The sequence below is a fragment of the Ochotona curzoniae genome, unplaced genomic scaffold, assembly GCF_017591425.1.
Source record: "Ochotona curzoniae isolate NIBS_2020 unplaced genomic scaffold, NIBS_Ocur_1.0 scaffold_3835, whole genome shotgun sequence".
NCBI classification, from domain to species: domain Eukaryota; kingdom Metazoa; phylum Chordata; class Mammalia; order Lagomorpha; family Ochotonidae; genus Ochotona; species Ochotona curzoniae.
Window position 1 is genome coordinate 37,469,288 of NW_024467114.1, and position 15,927 is coordinate 37,485,214.

Sequence of the window (15,927 nt, forward strand, 5' to 3'; positions counted from 1 at the left end):
TAATTCTTGCGCTCACCTGCAAGGACAATGTCCTGATAGAGGAGTTTCCCAATCAGTTCCTCCATCAGAACCTCTCCCAAGGCCAGATCTTGAACATACCCATGGATCCATGGGCCAGTACACCTCCTGGCCAGGCAGGAACAGCGGCCTTTCCTTACTGGTTTTCAACCCATTCTAGTTCTTACTGTTGGATGTTTCAGCCCAGACAAAGCTAATTCATATGCAGACACAGCTCAAACATGGCTCAGTAGGGGCAGAGACCTATCCTAGTTCGTCCTACATCTATTCCTGTTTTCATAAGCACAAGTTGGTGCTGGAGTCCAGCCTGGATCTGGTGCACCCCGCTCCACACTTGTTCCAAGGGAGACTGCAGCCATATCCAGACCAGAACTCAGCCCCTACTCTGGCCACAACAATCACCAGTGGGACCTCCAACACAGCCAGGGTGTCCCCTTAGCTCCCCAACCAGACTTGTTCCCAGTCCTAGATTATGTGCATACCAGTGGTTGCTATGACCTTGCTTGGCATAGCCACTCACCTGTCTTGGCCTTTGCCGTTTATGCTGTGGCCTAGCATCCCTGGTTCACGCAGACCAGTAAGTAAAAGAGCCAGTTTGACATCACCTGTGCTCCATCCTGGTTTCTTTTCTTGCTGTTGAGCTAAGGTTTGCTTGGCCCTGCCCAATCTGCCCCATTCTATTACCAACCCACACATTAGGGAGCTATTTAAGCTACTTTGCCCAGCTTGCGAGGCCTGGACCATGTGATCACCAGTGAGAGTTGTGACACACTAGGGGAATTTCCCAAGTTCCCCCACTAGACCCAATCCTATACACAGATTTCATACATGACAGTTGGCATGCAAGGCTGGACTACAACATCCATTGGTTCCAGTGGAAGTCAGAGCTGAAAACAGGACCCAGCAATTGCAACAACCAGATGATTGGGGCAATGGAGTGTGCCTGGCCCTGTGCTTGCTAGTATATACAAGAATCTGGTCTGGGAACACCTCAAATTTTCTTTCGAGATCTCCGCAATCGAAATGCTGGACTCAGAACCCTAACCAAGAAAAGAGCAAAGACAGAAAAGTCAATCAACAACCCCAGCTATACGCTGGCAGCGAAATACTGGGCAAATGGAGAATCTATGATGGACTATGTCAATCAGTGGATTCTTCAACGACCTCATCATGCATTGAGTGGCGAGACTGGATTCATAACTGGTGAACTATCAAAACCACTTGAGTAAGACCCTCAGAGCATGCCCAACATCAGAGAGCTGGGGTGGGTGGGAAACTGGGTGGGGCTTCTCCCTCAATATCCCCCTTTACCTCAGATACATGAAGGAAACATTATGGAAGCAAAAGTCTTACCTACTTCCCTATAGCCCTTGAAAGTTTTTACCCAAACTATGTAAAGATTGTCAAAAATACAATAAAAAAAATGAAAAAAAAATTCTAACACGAACCCAGCTTTTCTGAAATTTTTATTCAATTAAAAAATATTTCAGGTTGGCTTCACTACTTGTCCTAAATTCCTGGAACCCCTAGCCTTTTTCACCATGGGAAAAATAAAAAAAGTGGAAGTTGCAGGGAGAAGACTGAAGAGACAAAAAGTTCCAAGGGGCCTTCAAGTTCAACCTTCTCACTATTAAGAAGGGAGGACAAAGGTCCAGAATGATGATTTAACTGTATGCCCAGGGATTAATACCACAAGTTGCAATGACTTTTACTTCACCACACACTGTTTGAGAAACTGGATGGGGTGTAGATTGGAAACACACACACACAATTTCCCACTCTAACAGGAATTCCCACATCCTAGAAATGACTTCTTCCATCTGAAAAATGTAAGCCTGGTGACTCCACCATGGTGTTCAATTCACTCTGAGTGATAAAAATCACCTATGCCTTATGTGCCAAGCTCAGATCAGCTTATTGTAGAAAGGGGCCATGTTGGGTCAGTTCATAACATCCACTAGTACATCCGAGAACCTGGATGGGGTATAGGATTGGGATCCTGAGACAGGGAACATGCTGGGATTGGCTAGGCTGCAGCATACAGCAGCATGACCTGCAAATGGAAACAGGCTAGACTCAGCACATGCTGATGAATGATGAGGCAGGTCATGCCACTCAGGGCGAGGTGGGTGCTGGACCCGTGTGCCCTGGGTGGGGGAGGTTTGGTGGGACCCTGGCAGCTTGGGCCAGGGACTTGGGCATGAGCCCCAGTAGCTATGTCTGGCAGAGTTTATGTCACCTGGCCTAGGTCCTTGAACAGACACAGGTGCATATTGGGTCTGCAAGTCCCTGGAGCAAAGGGTGCATTGGGTGTCAGTTCACCTGGCTTGGGGCCTTTGCAATGCTGCATGGTGGGTGCCTTATTTGAGGGCAGGGTTATAATGAAAAAGCCAGAGGCAGGGAGATATCTTCCATTGACTCCCATCCCAAATGGCTGAACTGCAGTATCTGAGCTGGTGTGAAGTCAGAATCCAGAAGCAAGACCAGAAGTGGATCAACTAGGAAGTGAACCAGTGGTGCCCATCTGGCATGCCAGCACCTCAGAGACAGCTAACCTGCAATGCCACAGTGCTGCTCCTGCTGCTCAGTTTCACAGTTGAAAGATCTCAAGCACAGACTGGTATCTAGTGAATTAGCTCACCCAATGGTAAAAAAAAAAAAAAAACAAAAAAAAAAAAACTTGATGTGGAAAGCCATCATGCGCAAAAGCAATGTGAATCTGAGCAGTAGTGGTGGCAGTGGACACATAAATGTCAAGAGTCTGATGCCAGACAATTCTTATGTCTCTGGGATATACTTGCTAGCACCTTGGGGGGTTTCATGACCAGCAGACCCCAAGACGACTCAGGGGTGAGGCTTTGGGGTTCTTGAGCTGCACAACCATCAGAGACCCTGGTGTGGGATGTCCATTTATTGGGGAGAATGTGAAAGCTTTTATACAGCAAAAAGGGGGAAGCGAGAAGGGTGGTCTCAACAGTACTTCCACACAACAGGATGAGGATTGCATTTAACTTCTTAGAGTTGCTTGTCAGGGAAATTCTAGCGCCGCTCCTCCATTGACAGAGAAACTGGGGTGCAACCCACAGCTCTGGCTACATGCCCAGTGCACAGGCCAGGTAGGAGTCTCAGACTACTGTCAGGAAATTCCCCAGAGGAAAGGAAAAGAGCCACGTGCCTATGGCTTTCCACATGAATGAGCAGGCAGAGATCCATGGGCAATCTCCCACAGTAGAGTATTCAAGGAGAGACAATGGCTGTACAGGATCCACACTTGGCCAGATGTCACAAGAGTCATCCTGTAAAACTGAATCTTTATCATTACAATTGCCATATGCATCAGTTAGCTGGGATTCCAAGATCAGTCATAACAAATTGTGGAAATTTGAGATTCTGAAAAAGCTACCTTAGATATGTGTGGAAAAGATAAGGACGGATTTCAAACATGTGTCATGAACGGAACATTTACTGGCAAAATTAAAATCTGAAAGCAGAACTCATTCACGTTTTCCCTCTCAAAACAAAGGATTATGTACAAATTTGCTGAGATTTTCAAAGTGTTTCTCCCCCATCCATTGCACTTTTACAGTGTTTTCTATTTGCACTTTTGCTAATGGTGGCTTCACTCACTTTGTAAGCTCTGAGAAACCATGAGAGCAGGTTTGTGGTAGCTCATCTTTCCATGTACATGGTTTTGTTTTCCTAAGCTCTGCTGTTCTGCTGAATACTGACTTCAGAAAAGGATTTTTAAAGTCAATGCAGTGATACTTCTATTGCACACAAAATGTGTTTGTGTATGAATTTTTCCACATTAGAGCAGAAATACTAAAAAAAAAAAAAAAAGAAAAAAAAAGTTTTTCCACACTCATTATTCACCAAATTTCTTTGTGAATTTGCTGATGTAAAATGAGACCTGAGTGTCGGTAAAGACTTTTCCACACAAATTACTTTTGTAGTTTTTCTCCAGTGTGGATTCTCTGAGGTACGATTAGGTTTGACTTATGAGAAAATGCTTTACATATTCACTATATTCATAAGGGTTTTCTCAGTGTGGACTCTCTGATGTCCAATGAGACCTGACTGGCTGGCAAAGGCTTTCTGACATTCACTACATTTATAAGGTTTTTCCCTTCTGTGGGTTCTCCGATGTCTAGCGAGACCTGACTGGTTGGTAAAGGCTTTTCCACACTCATTACATTCATAAGGTCTTTCCCCTGTGTGGGTTCTATGATGTTTAATGAGATCTGCCTGGTTGGAAAAGGCTCTTTGACACTCGTTACATTCATAAGGTTTTTCCCCTGTGTGGGTTCTCCGATGTCTAATGAGACCTGACTGATTGTTAAAGGCCTTTTCACACTCATTACATTGATAAGGTTTTTCCCCAGTGTGGATTATGTGATGTCGAAAGAGATCTGACTGGCATCTAAAGGCTTTTCCACACTCACTGCATTCATAAGGTTTTTCCCCAGTGTGGATTCTATGATGTAAACTTAGCTGATATTTCTGAGAAAAAGCTTTTCTACACTCAATACACTCATAAGGTTTCTCCCCTGTGTGGGTTCGTTGATGTCTTATGAGGTCTGACTGGCTCATAAATGCTTTTCCACACTCATTACATTCATAAGGTTTTTCCCCAGTGTGGGTTCTCTGATGTACAATGAGACCTGACTGTTTGGCAAAGGTTCGCCCGCATTCACCACATTCATAAGGTTTTTCGCCAGTGTGGATTCTCCAATGCATGATCAAGTTTGACTTACGAGAAAACGTTTTTCCACACTCAGTACATCCATAAGGTTTTTCCCCTGTGTTAATTCTCTGATATGTAATGAGAGATAACTGCTGGTAAATGGCTTTTTCAAGTTCACTGCATTCATATGGCTTCTCTGCAGTGTTTACGATCTGATCTCCTGTGAGTTGTGACTGCTTGTAAAAAACGTCTTCACATTCATTGCACACATAGTAATTTTCTCCTGTGTCAATTCTCTGCTTGATCTTAATGCAAGACTTACTGCTAAAAATGTTTTCACAGTAGCAGCACATATAGTGACTTTTTGCTGTTTGGGTTATCTGATTTACTTTAAGATCAGATCTAGAAAGAGATTTCTCACTACTGAAATGTTCATGGAGTTTCTCTCCTGATTGTGTTTGCTGATAATTGCAAAAGTAAGGATCGTTTTCGAATATTTTCTTTTCAATCTGAATTGCTTCTTCTATATTGCCAAGTGACTCAGTACATGAGTCTTCGGTATAATCCTTCTCACACATAAGGAACATTTTGTTCCCAGTTAAAGTTTCTGTTTCCTCACTGTGTTCAAAAGACTGCTGACAAATGTGCATCTTGTCATGCTGAATGACATCTTCCACATTCTGGAGGTTATTGTCAAGAATATTAAAGGTATCCTTTTTCTCAAATGGCATTTTACCAGGCTTCCTAGAGGGAAAAGAAAAAAAGAAAAAGATTTCAAATAAGCCATGGATGGATGGCCCTTTGCTCTCTCTTTTCAAAAGGCACTCTGTGTCTGCACTCCCTCATGGGATGTGCTTTACCCCTCCACTTTTCCAAGTTCACCTGGTGACTTAGCAAGTAAAACTCCCTCAGTACATTCTGAATGCCAACCGCTGGACATGATACCCAAGTTCGGGGCTCCTTTTTCATGTTTCAGGTTGGTTTATCTATGTTGGAGGAGTGATGAGACTCCTGGAATGCCCAAGTATTCTGCTTGCTTTTTTCTTTTTTTTTTGATTAAGACTTATTTATTTTTGTTGGAAAGTCTGATATACAGAGAGCAGGAGAGACAGAGAGGAAGATCCTCCGTGTGCCGATTCAACTTTGCAAGTGGCTGCAACAGCTGGAGCTGAGCCGAACCAAAGCCAGGAGCCAGGAACTTCTTCCCAGTTTCCCACACAGGTGTAGAGTCACAAGGACTGCTTAGATTAAATCAGTGCTGATATGGGACCCCAGGTGTGCAAGAAAACCACTTTAGCCACTAGGTTAATAGGCCAGGCCCTTGTGTTTGATCTTTTGAAATGACCTGTGTGGGGTGGGCCTTTCAATGTAGTTGAATTGAGAATAGCCCAGTTTCTTTATTTTGTCTCCTGTCCCGATGTGATCACTCAAGTGGCTTCCTACCTATGATACCTGAACAACCACAGAATGGCAGTGGTATATCTGGAGCGCCACAGTAAGAGCTATTTCCTGGCTGCTTGAGAGACAACCAATGGGAAATGTCTTACCCACACATACCAGCCCAGACAATGAAAGGTCAGGGCACACTGAAAAACCTAAGAACCCTTTGAAAAATTTTAGTGATTCTACCTCTTTCCATTAAGAGGCACACCATGCCCTGGCTCTCTACCAAGAAATGCTATTCATTTCCGTCTGCCCTCTGCATCTACCTGGTCAGTTTAAGAAATAAAACTTCTGGGCCCAGCACCATTACCTAGCTGTTAAAGTGCTTGCCTTGAAAGCACTGGAATCCCATATGAGTGCAGGTTCTAATCCCAGCAACTCCACTTCCCATCCAGCTCCCTTCTTGCTGCTTGGGAAAGCAGTTAAGGACGGCTCAAAGCCTTTGGACCCTGCACCCGTGTGGGAGACCCCAAAGAAGTTCCTGGCTCCTGGCTTAGGATCAGCATAGCACTGGCCATTGTGTTCACTTTGGGAGTGAACCATCAGACTGAAAAATCTTCCTCTCTGTCTCTCCTCTTCTCTGTATATCTGACTTTGTAATGAAAATAAAAATAAATCTTCAAAAAATAATAAATAAAACTTCTGCCTACAATTGGAAAAAAAAAAAAAATCACACTTCTCAACTTTCCTTCCTGTATAATTTCCCTTTCATACCGTGTGTCAGTTATGGCCAGAGTTAGTATTAAGCCTCTTTGGCAATGCAACTCTCTTTTGGGTCATTACATAACTTTTGTAATTACAACTTGCCTGAAGTTTATTTCTTCACTCTTCTGATTAGCTCTAAGCAGCTCGTTCTCTCAATCTCCTGTGTATCTGTCTTTCCAATGAAAAAATAAAAGCAGTAAGACTCAGAAGCAGTAAGAACAATTCCAAACTGGACAAATAACTAAACAGACATTTCTACAAAGAAGATGCTCACAATGGTTTGTCATTAGGTGAATGAAATAGCAACCCCAACGAGATACCCCTTTATATCCATTGCAATGCTCTTCATTCAAAAATGTTCACAAAGAGACACTGAAGTTAAGCATGACTGACTGAAGTGCAAAATGATGAAACTAATACTAAAAATGGTACTCAAGCCTACATTGCTAACTTTCTCACCAACTTTGGAACCAGTCCAGGTTATCCCTTTGAAGAAGCAGGGAATGGTCTGCCCCTGTGTCATTAAAGCTGTAAGTGGACTTTTAAAGCTGTGGACTTTTGCCCTGCTGTTGTCCTGGGAAAGGAAGAGGATGGATCAGGTCCTTGGGCACATGTACCTATGTGGGACCCCAAAAGAGGCTTCTGTCTTTGGATTGGCTTAGCTCTTGCCATTGCACCCATGTGGGGAGTAAAGTTACAGATGGATGACCAGTCTCTATCTGTCTCTCTCTCATTCTCCATATTATCTTTTTCTCTGCAACCTTGTATTTCAAATAAAAACCAAACATAATGCAACAGGGACCTAGCCCTGTGGTATAGCAAATAAAGCCACTGGCATCCCACATGGACATTGGTTCATATCCTATTAATAAACAATTTTTTTTTTTTACTTGGAAACTCCTACCACTTCAAAATGTTGAGCGTTAATTTGCAGAAGGTACTCAATGATTTTCATTATATCATCTGTAAGTACAAAAAAATACCATGTGGTGCCTGGTGTGGTGGCCTAACTGCTAAAGTACTTGCCTGGAACACACCAGGACCCCATATGGGCACCAGTTAGTGTCCTGGTAGCTGTGCTTGCCATCCAGCTCTGTGCCTGTGACCTGGGAAAGCAGTCGAGGACGACCCAAAGCTTTGGGACTCTGCACCTGCGTGGGAGTCCTTGAACTTTCTGGCTCCTGGTTTTGGATCGGCACAACACTGGCTCTTGCGGCCGCTTGGTGAGTGAATTATTGGATGGAAAAAGATCTTCCTCTCTGTCTCTCCTCCTTTATATATATACATATATATATATATATATATATCCAACTTTGCAATACAAATAATTTTTTTAAAAAATGCCATTTCAAAGTGGATATCTTACAATCATTAACAAATTCTTAGTTTCATTTTGAATCATGTAATAACTGCCATGTTTTGTTATGGCATCTGAAAACCTGGAGAGAAAGTTTCAATCAGCTTTGACAGCTCCAAGGTCTTAGGACAATTTTACCCTCTTTCTCTCATACTTGGTTTTTCATTTTAGTGTAAAAATCATCATGAAGCTCATCAAATACATTGTGCAACCAGCTGAGAAGTAAACCAACAACTTACTGAAGGTGTGTCTGTGTTCTCCAGCCTTGTAAGCGTGTAGTGGGATGCTTGGATACACCTGCAAGAGAAGGTGGAGAGAGGAAGTTATGAATCAGGCTTACTTGTTTTTCAGTCTCCTTGGTGGCTCCTACTGTGCTAAGTCAGTCATGTCAAGACAGGAAGCAGACACAGTGCCTGGAGAAACAAACAGCTTCCCTGGGCAGGAATGGTGCTTTACAGATGACAAGTGCCAGGAATGCTTCCTGGAAACAGTATCAACAGTTTCAATAATTGGTAGTAATTAAACTGAAGGTATCATCAGGTTAATGTAAACAACCACTACTTATTTAAAAATAACGTTACTGCCAAACACAATCAACCATAGGAAAAATATCATAGTGTCATTAAAATTTATACTACAAAAAAGAATTGGGTGATAGTAAGTACTTCTCTATCTATACAGATGAGCTGCATAGGACTCTGTAAGGACTTCCATTAGAACACATCTTGCTGTTAATAGTAAAAGCTCTGTACAACGCAAATATGTTTCAATCAGAGTAATTTTGCATATAAGTACACATGAAAATGCATATACTACACATTTATTCTATACAGCTTTCCAACAATTTTTCCAAATAAAATTTCCCAAGACCTCACACAGACTTCCCAGTTCCTAAACCCTCAATGACACTTGACTTTGCCACTTCCTTTGCTTTAGCCCATAGGACACCCTTAAATATGACAGCAACAAAGTTTTAAGAGTGCTTTTACTTTACCTCATTAAATAGCTACATTAAGGCAGCAGCCAGAGAAAACCATCAGACTGTGAAGGTACTGACACAGGAGGTTGGGCTGCTGCTTGGGACAGATCATATCTGATCCCCAAATGCCTTGTTTGTGTCTACTGGCTATTTAACTCTCCCAGTGCAGTATCATGCAATTGTGCCTGGAACACAGTGGGTGCGTTCCAAGAATCCCCTGGGAAACCTGGATGGATTCCTATGGCCAAACTAAGCATGGCAGAGCCGTGACATCTTGTGAGTGAATCAAGCAGCTGATGGAACATCTCCCTGCTCTCTGTAATCTAGCCTTCAAGTAAGCATAGTATTTATAAAATAATTACAAACAAATATATTCTAGGTTAATTGTGGATACATCTTGTTAAGTCAAAAATAATAGCATTTCAAATTCAATTGAAAAAACTTCAAAAAGACATTTCTATTATTGATTTTTTTTTACATATAATTGAGCTCTGGTTTGTTTTGTTCATATTAAGAAACTATCAGTAGTAAAATTATTTAAATATCTTAAAAATCATTGAGATGGATTCATTCTAAAACCTGCAGTGCTTCTGATTGGCATTAATGAGCAACTGCCATTAAATGAGGAAAAACTGCATTACGAGCATATTGTATTCACACAATCCAAGTATTGGAAAAGGAAAAGATTAGTAATGTTCAAGAACGTGGCCTAAAACAGTGGGTCTTTTTCTAAATTGACTTAGCTTCCTGAAAGGAATCTCAAAAGTAAAAAGTGATCTCCTCTTAACCTCTGGCAGCCGTCTGCTGCGGAGGCCGCCAGGCAAGACGGTCGCCTCATGCCTACTTCATATGAGCCAGCTACCACGTGGACATGGTGAGCCACTCCCAGGCTTGCCTGACAATGCTACAGGAGCGGACCTCTCAGGGGGGCCTCCGAGCTTTATTAGGTAGGTCTGACTCCACCTACTGCTCGCCTCATGCCTACTTCATAGGAGCCAGCCACCATGTGCACATGGTGAGCTGCTCCCGGGCAGGGGAGCTCTGGGATTTTGGTTGTGATGCGCTGCTTAGGTAGCTCCATGCTGAACCCACAGTGCTGTGGAGCCGTGAATCAACTCTAAAGATTCCCAATGACAGTAAATCTTCCTCCGAAGAACCTGTAATTATGTAATAATGCTGAGCACCAAATACCAGTTCATTCAAAAGCTCAGACTCCGGGCATGCCCAGCAGGATGTCCCCATTACCTGCCATGATGATGGATCAGCAGACGGGTCACAGTGGGCAGGGCCGTGACATTAACTAACACTCGAGAACCATATTTGGGGGTGGAGTGTATGGGGGTGTGTGTGGGCCACACCCTGTGGAAATTCTAACCCCACTGGGAGTCTTAGGAGAGGGGATGGTGTCAGTCTAAGCTGGGTGAGACCAAGGAGCTTAGCCACAGTGTCTAGGGCAGGGATTGCATCAGGCGACAGGCTGTGCTGAGCTGAGCCAGAGCAACTACTGGCACGCTTAGCACTAGCTGTGATCAGGCCTGGTTGGGGAGCTTGGGGAAGACCCTGGCTAGGTGAAGGTTCCCAACAGGGGCACACATGCTGGAATGGGGCTGCATTCTGGTCGGGACACAGTTGTAGCCTCCCTTGGTACAAGTGTGGACTGGGACTTGGACCGGGCCGGGTCAGACTGTAACACTTTCTGGTGTTGTGGAGGACCAGGGTAGATGTGGGACGGACTAGGCTGGATTTCAACCCCAACTGAGCCATGCATGTGCTTTATGTGGGTATGCACGAGCTGTGGCTGGGCTGAAACAACCAGCAGCAAGAACCAGAATGGGTTGAAGGCCAATAAAAAAAAAAAAAGCCATTGCTCCTGCTAGGACAGGAGATGAACTGAGTGGTGCCGGCCCATGGACCCACTGGTATGCGTGAAAGCTGGCACCAGGAGGGGTTCTGAGGGAGGAGTCCTCAGACAACTCCTCTGACAGGACATGAATCTTTCAAAAAAGTACAGGAAGCACAGAAGGAAACAGCCTGGAAAAAGTGCACCACTGGCACACATTTGGCATGGGTTGGGGGCGGACTAGGCTGAGTCAGTTCGTGTCGTCCACTGGCAGATCCGAACGCCAGAGCAGAGTGTGGGCCGAGCCAGGTTTGGTCATGACAAAAGCAGGATACAACACAGAAAGCCAAGGTGAGGCTGCCTGTGTCAGATGAGACTGCAGCACCCAACCAACACACATGAGAATCAGTAAGGAGCAGCAGAGCCAACAGGGGAATAAGGGGTGCTTCCTGTGCTGGATAGCTACTCCCACTGCAGAGCATGAGCTGGGACCAGACTAGGTAGGGCTGCAGCACCTGTGCGCCTCATATGGACCAGATCAGGGAAGAGTCGGGATGGGCAGACTCTTCATACTAGTGTTAACAAAAAGGGAGGGGGTGAGAGCTGTCGGAGCTTAGCTGTAGCAGAAGCTGGTACTAGAGGCCATTACTGATACGGCCAACCACAGTGCCACCTGGAGAGAGCACAACCGAGAGAGTGACTTGGGAGGGAAATAGTGGGTTCTCCCCTCTTGGGTCAACACTCCCACGGGAGGGTACAACAACTAGGACAGGGGCTGGGGTGGCTAGACAGAGAGGCACTCAACAACATCCGTGAGGGCTGGACAGTTGAGCTGGTTGGATGGAACTAAGCTCCAACACACTTCGACATTTACGAGAGCCCAATGGGATATGGGGCAGACTGAACTAGGCTGCTACATATGCTGGCAAATTAGGGCAGGGGCGGACTGGGGGGGTGTTATTGGGATCGCTCCCACTAGGCTGCAGCTCCCAGTGATTGGTGTGATGGTCAAGCACATGAGGAGCAGAACCAGGACGGACTACAATACCCATTGATTCCAGTGGAAGTCGAGGCTCAAGACGGAATCAACCCAGCAATTGCAACTACCAGCTGAACATGGACCAGAGAAGGTCTCCCCAAGAAGCCGTTGAACTTATCTGGACAACAAGATGCTGGATTCTATGCTTGGTATATCCTTGCAATGAAGGATTCTCAACTGAACTTGAACTGTGGTTACGCAACAAGGTGGAGGAATCCACCATGGGGGGAGGGTTAGAGTTGGGGTGGGGGGAATCCCAGTACCTATAAAACTGTGTCACATAATACAATGTAATTAATAATTTTTTTTTAAAAAGTGATCTCCGGGCCCGGCGTGGTGGCGCAAGTGGTTAAGGTCCTCGCCTTGCACGCCTGGGATCCCATATGGGTGCCGGTTCTATCCTGGCAGCCCCGCTTCCCTTCCAGCTCCCTGTCTGTGGCCCGGGAGAGCAGTCGAGGACGGCCCAAGGCTTTGGGACCCTGCACCCGCGTGGGAGAACCGGAAGAGGCTCCTGGCTTCGGACCGGCATAGCATCGGCCGTTGCGCTCACTTGGGGAGTGAATCATCGGGACGGAAGATCTTCCTGTCTCCCTCTCTGTATATCTGCCTTTCCAATAAAAATAATAATAATAATAAAAAGTGATCTCGAATGACCCATGGTAACATGAAAAATATCAAAGTGTCATAATATCCGATAGTGAAGTAATAAACCTGATATTAGGGACCCCATCTTAGATCAGGTGTAACTCTACCCATGAACTGCAATCAAGCCAGAATAATAAGAAAATCACATTCTTTTTGGCAGAATATTTGAACCCACTAGGGAAGTTGCTCAACCGTCACTAGAGGAACAAATGAGTTCTGCCTAAGACAGAAGAGGTTACTTACTAAGTTAATACTTTTCTATCTATAAGGTAGTTTTAAATTTAGCCAAAAGCCTTAGCTAAAGATGAAACCTTTACAGTTTGCAGTTTTTGTCTTTATAAACCCTCATGTCCCAAACTTTGGTCTCAAGAATTCTTTCTTGGGGCCAGTGTGGTGCTCAAGATAGTCCTCCATCTGTAGCCCTGGAATCACATGGGATGCTGGTTCTAGTCCCAGCTGCTCTATTTATTTGATTCACCTCTCTGTTCCTCAGGCCTCTGCACCCACATAGGAGACCTGGAGGAAGCTCCTGGATTCTAACTGGCTCAGCTACAGCCAGTGCAGTGATTTTGGGAGCAATCCAGCTTATGGGCAATCTCTCTTTTTTTCTTTCTGTTAACGTATATATGGCCCGATGAAATAGCCTAGCAGCTAAAGACCTGACCTTGCATGTGCCAGGATCCCATATGGGCACTTGTTACCCATTCAACTCCCTGCATGTGGCCTGGAAAGGCAGCTGAGGATGGCTCATAGACTTCGCTTTTTGCATGCACATGGGAGACTTGGAAGGGACTCCAGGTTCCTGGCTTCAGATTGGAACAACTCCAGCCATGTAGCCTCTTGGAGAGTAAACCAATGCATGAGAAAATCTTCCCTCTGTCTCTCCTCCTGTCTACATATCTGACTTTCCAATCAAAATAAATACATTTTTAAAAGAGTATGCATGCACACACACACACACACTACAAGATACATAATTAAAAGAGTTCTAGCAAGACCCTTCTCTCAACTACCTACTAATAAAGGACATTCAAGGCTTGGCAAAGTGTTATAACAAGTTAATTGTCCAGCTGTGGCTATGCTGTAGCAACCGACAGTAAGAATCAGAATTAGTATAGACTGGTTGGGCAGTGCAACTGTTCCTGCCAGGATCGGGGGTGGGTTAAGTCAGGCTGTGCCAAAGATCCACTGGTGAATGCAAGATCTCCCCCTGGGAAGAGACCTGACAGAGGAGGTTGGGAAACTCCTTTGTCAGCATGCAGTCCCTGCAGGTGAGTGCCAAGAACCAAGACTGGCAAGCAGGCTGCCGACATACATGAGGGTCAGGTCTGGAGCTTTGCCAGTTCATAATCACACAGTAACAAATCTGAAAACCAGAACGTGTGCACGAAAAGTCAGTTCAGACTACAACACCGGCCAGTTCACATGGGACTGGGACTTGCAGCTGGCTGGGCTAGGCTGCAGCACCCACCAGCATGAGGTAGAACAGGGGTCAGGACTGATTAGGATACAGCACCCAATGGCTGATGCCGTGATGAGGTGGGCCATGCCAGACTGGGGTGCAGCCTGAACCAGAACACGTGATCTGGGTCGGGGTTGAGGTGTGAGCTTAGTGTGGGGACTTTGGGGGCGCTCCTTCAAGGACACTGCTCCCAGTGGTGAATAAGAGAGCTGTGGCAGGGACAGACCATGTTGGGCAGGGCTACAGCATCTGTTGGCTAGCATTTGGGTTAGCATTTGGGTTAGGGCAAGAGCCAGGCTGGGCTAACTGAGTGTGCCCTTCGGTATATGCATCAGCCAGAGTAAGTGCAAGCTGTTTGGGCTTTGCTGCAGCCGCAGCTGAAAAGTGTTAGGACCTGAGACCAATCCTGTCGAGCTAGACTGCAGAACCACCTGTGAAGTGCGATATCTGGGGCTAGGAGTGGGCCATGTAGGGAAACTGTGGGCACCCCTCTGATGGGTCCCATTGGCAAGGATGAGAACCAAACCTGCAGAAGAGCCTACTAGACAGGTGGTGACAGACACCTGTTGCTACAATGTGAGCTAGATAGCAGGGATGGCTGGTATGAGCTAGGCTCCAATGGCCATTGACATGTATGAGAAATGAATGGGATGTGGGAAAGACTGGGTCAGCTTGCTGCACACTGGCAAGCACAGGAACCACAGCTGGGGAGGTTGGGCAGTGGGATGACTGGAAGTCATTCTGTCTAGGCTGCAGCTCTGGTATATGTGAGTGCCAAGTGTGTGGTTGGAAGAATTGGGCTGGCCACAGCATCCACTGGTTTATGTAAAAGACAGGGCTGGAGACAGAACTAAGCCAACGATGGCAGCTACTAGGGTGTGCATAAGTTGATGTGGGGGACAGAAAGAGTCAGACCCCATACTGGCAAGCACAAACAGGAGTCAGGTCTTGGATCACTTCAGATGAATTCTCTTTGAGGATCCTCTACAAACTGAATCACTAGACACATAACCACAACCACGGGGAGAACTGCAGTATCTGTGGTCTGATCGTGGAGTGCATGTGTCAGAACTGGGCCTCATCAGTGACCTAGATACTCAGATGCAAATCGAGAATATGGCAGTCCTTTCAAGCCTGCAGAGCTCATCTGGTACTATTACAAAGGAGGGAGGACAGAACAAGTTGGTCAACTACCCCAGCCAAGTGTTGGCAGCAAATATCTGAATGGAGATTCTGAGGTGAAGTATATCAGCCAATGAACCTTGGACAGATTTTCTCATCCTTGGATCAGCAAAATCAACAGCATTTCAGAACTGAACTACTGATACCATTTGAGCAGGACCCTTGGCACATGCTCCATACAGGAGACCCTGGAATGAGATGACACATGGTGTCCATTCCCCACACCAAGGTACGGAGGCAGTTAGGAGAGTGGGTGTGACTTCTCTTATTCCCCTTCTTCCTACAGGAGGAAGAAAAAGAAAATGTGGAAACAATGGCACCACCTATTTTCCCCTGACCCTCCACACTTGCCAACCTAATTAACTAGGTAAACATCAAAACATAAAATTAAAAGAAAAAAATTCAAAGGAAAACCTTAATAGCAGATTGAGTGAGGCAGAAGAGGCAATCTCCGAATTGAATAACATCTGCAATAACTAAAAAAGTGGAAAAGTGAAAAGAATTGACAGTGTCAAGGTAAGAAAAACATCCTAAATGAAAGAACATCATTAAAAGACTACATATAAGATTTTT

At 45.2% G+C, this 15,927-nt stretch overlaps 1 protein-coding gene across 1 annotated transcript in view; it reads right to left on the reverse strand.

Annotated features, from left to right (window-relative positions):
- Positions 1–4,029: 4,029 nt before the first annotated feature.
- LOC121145794 (zinc finger protein 271-like) overlaps positions 4,030–15,927 on the reverse strand; it is a 101,356-nt gene continuing 89,458 nt past the window's right edge. The window contains exon 5 of the mRNA XM_040964906.1: positions 4,030–5,104. Coding sequence (XP_040820840.1) covers positions 4,030–5,104 — 1,075 coding nt within the window. The remainder of the gene's footprint in view (positions 5,105–15,927) is intronic.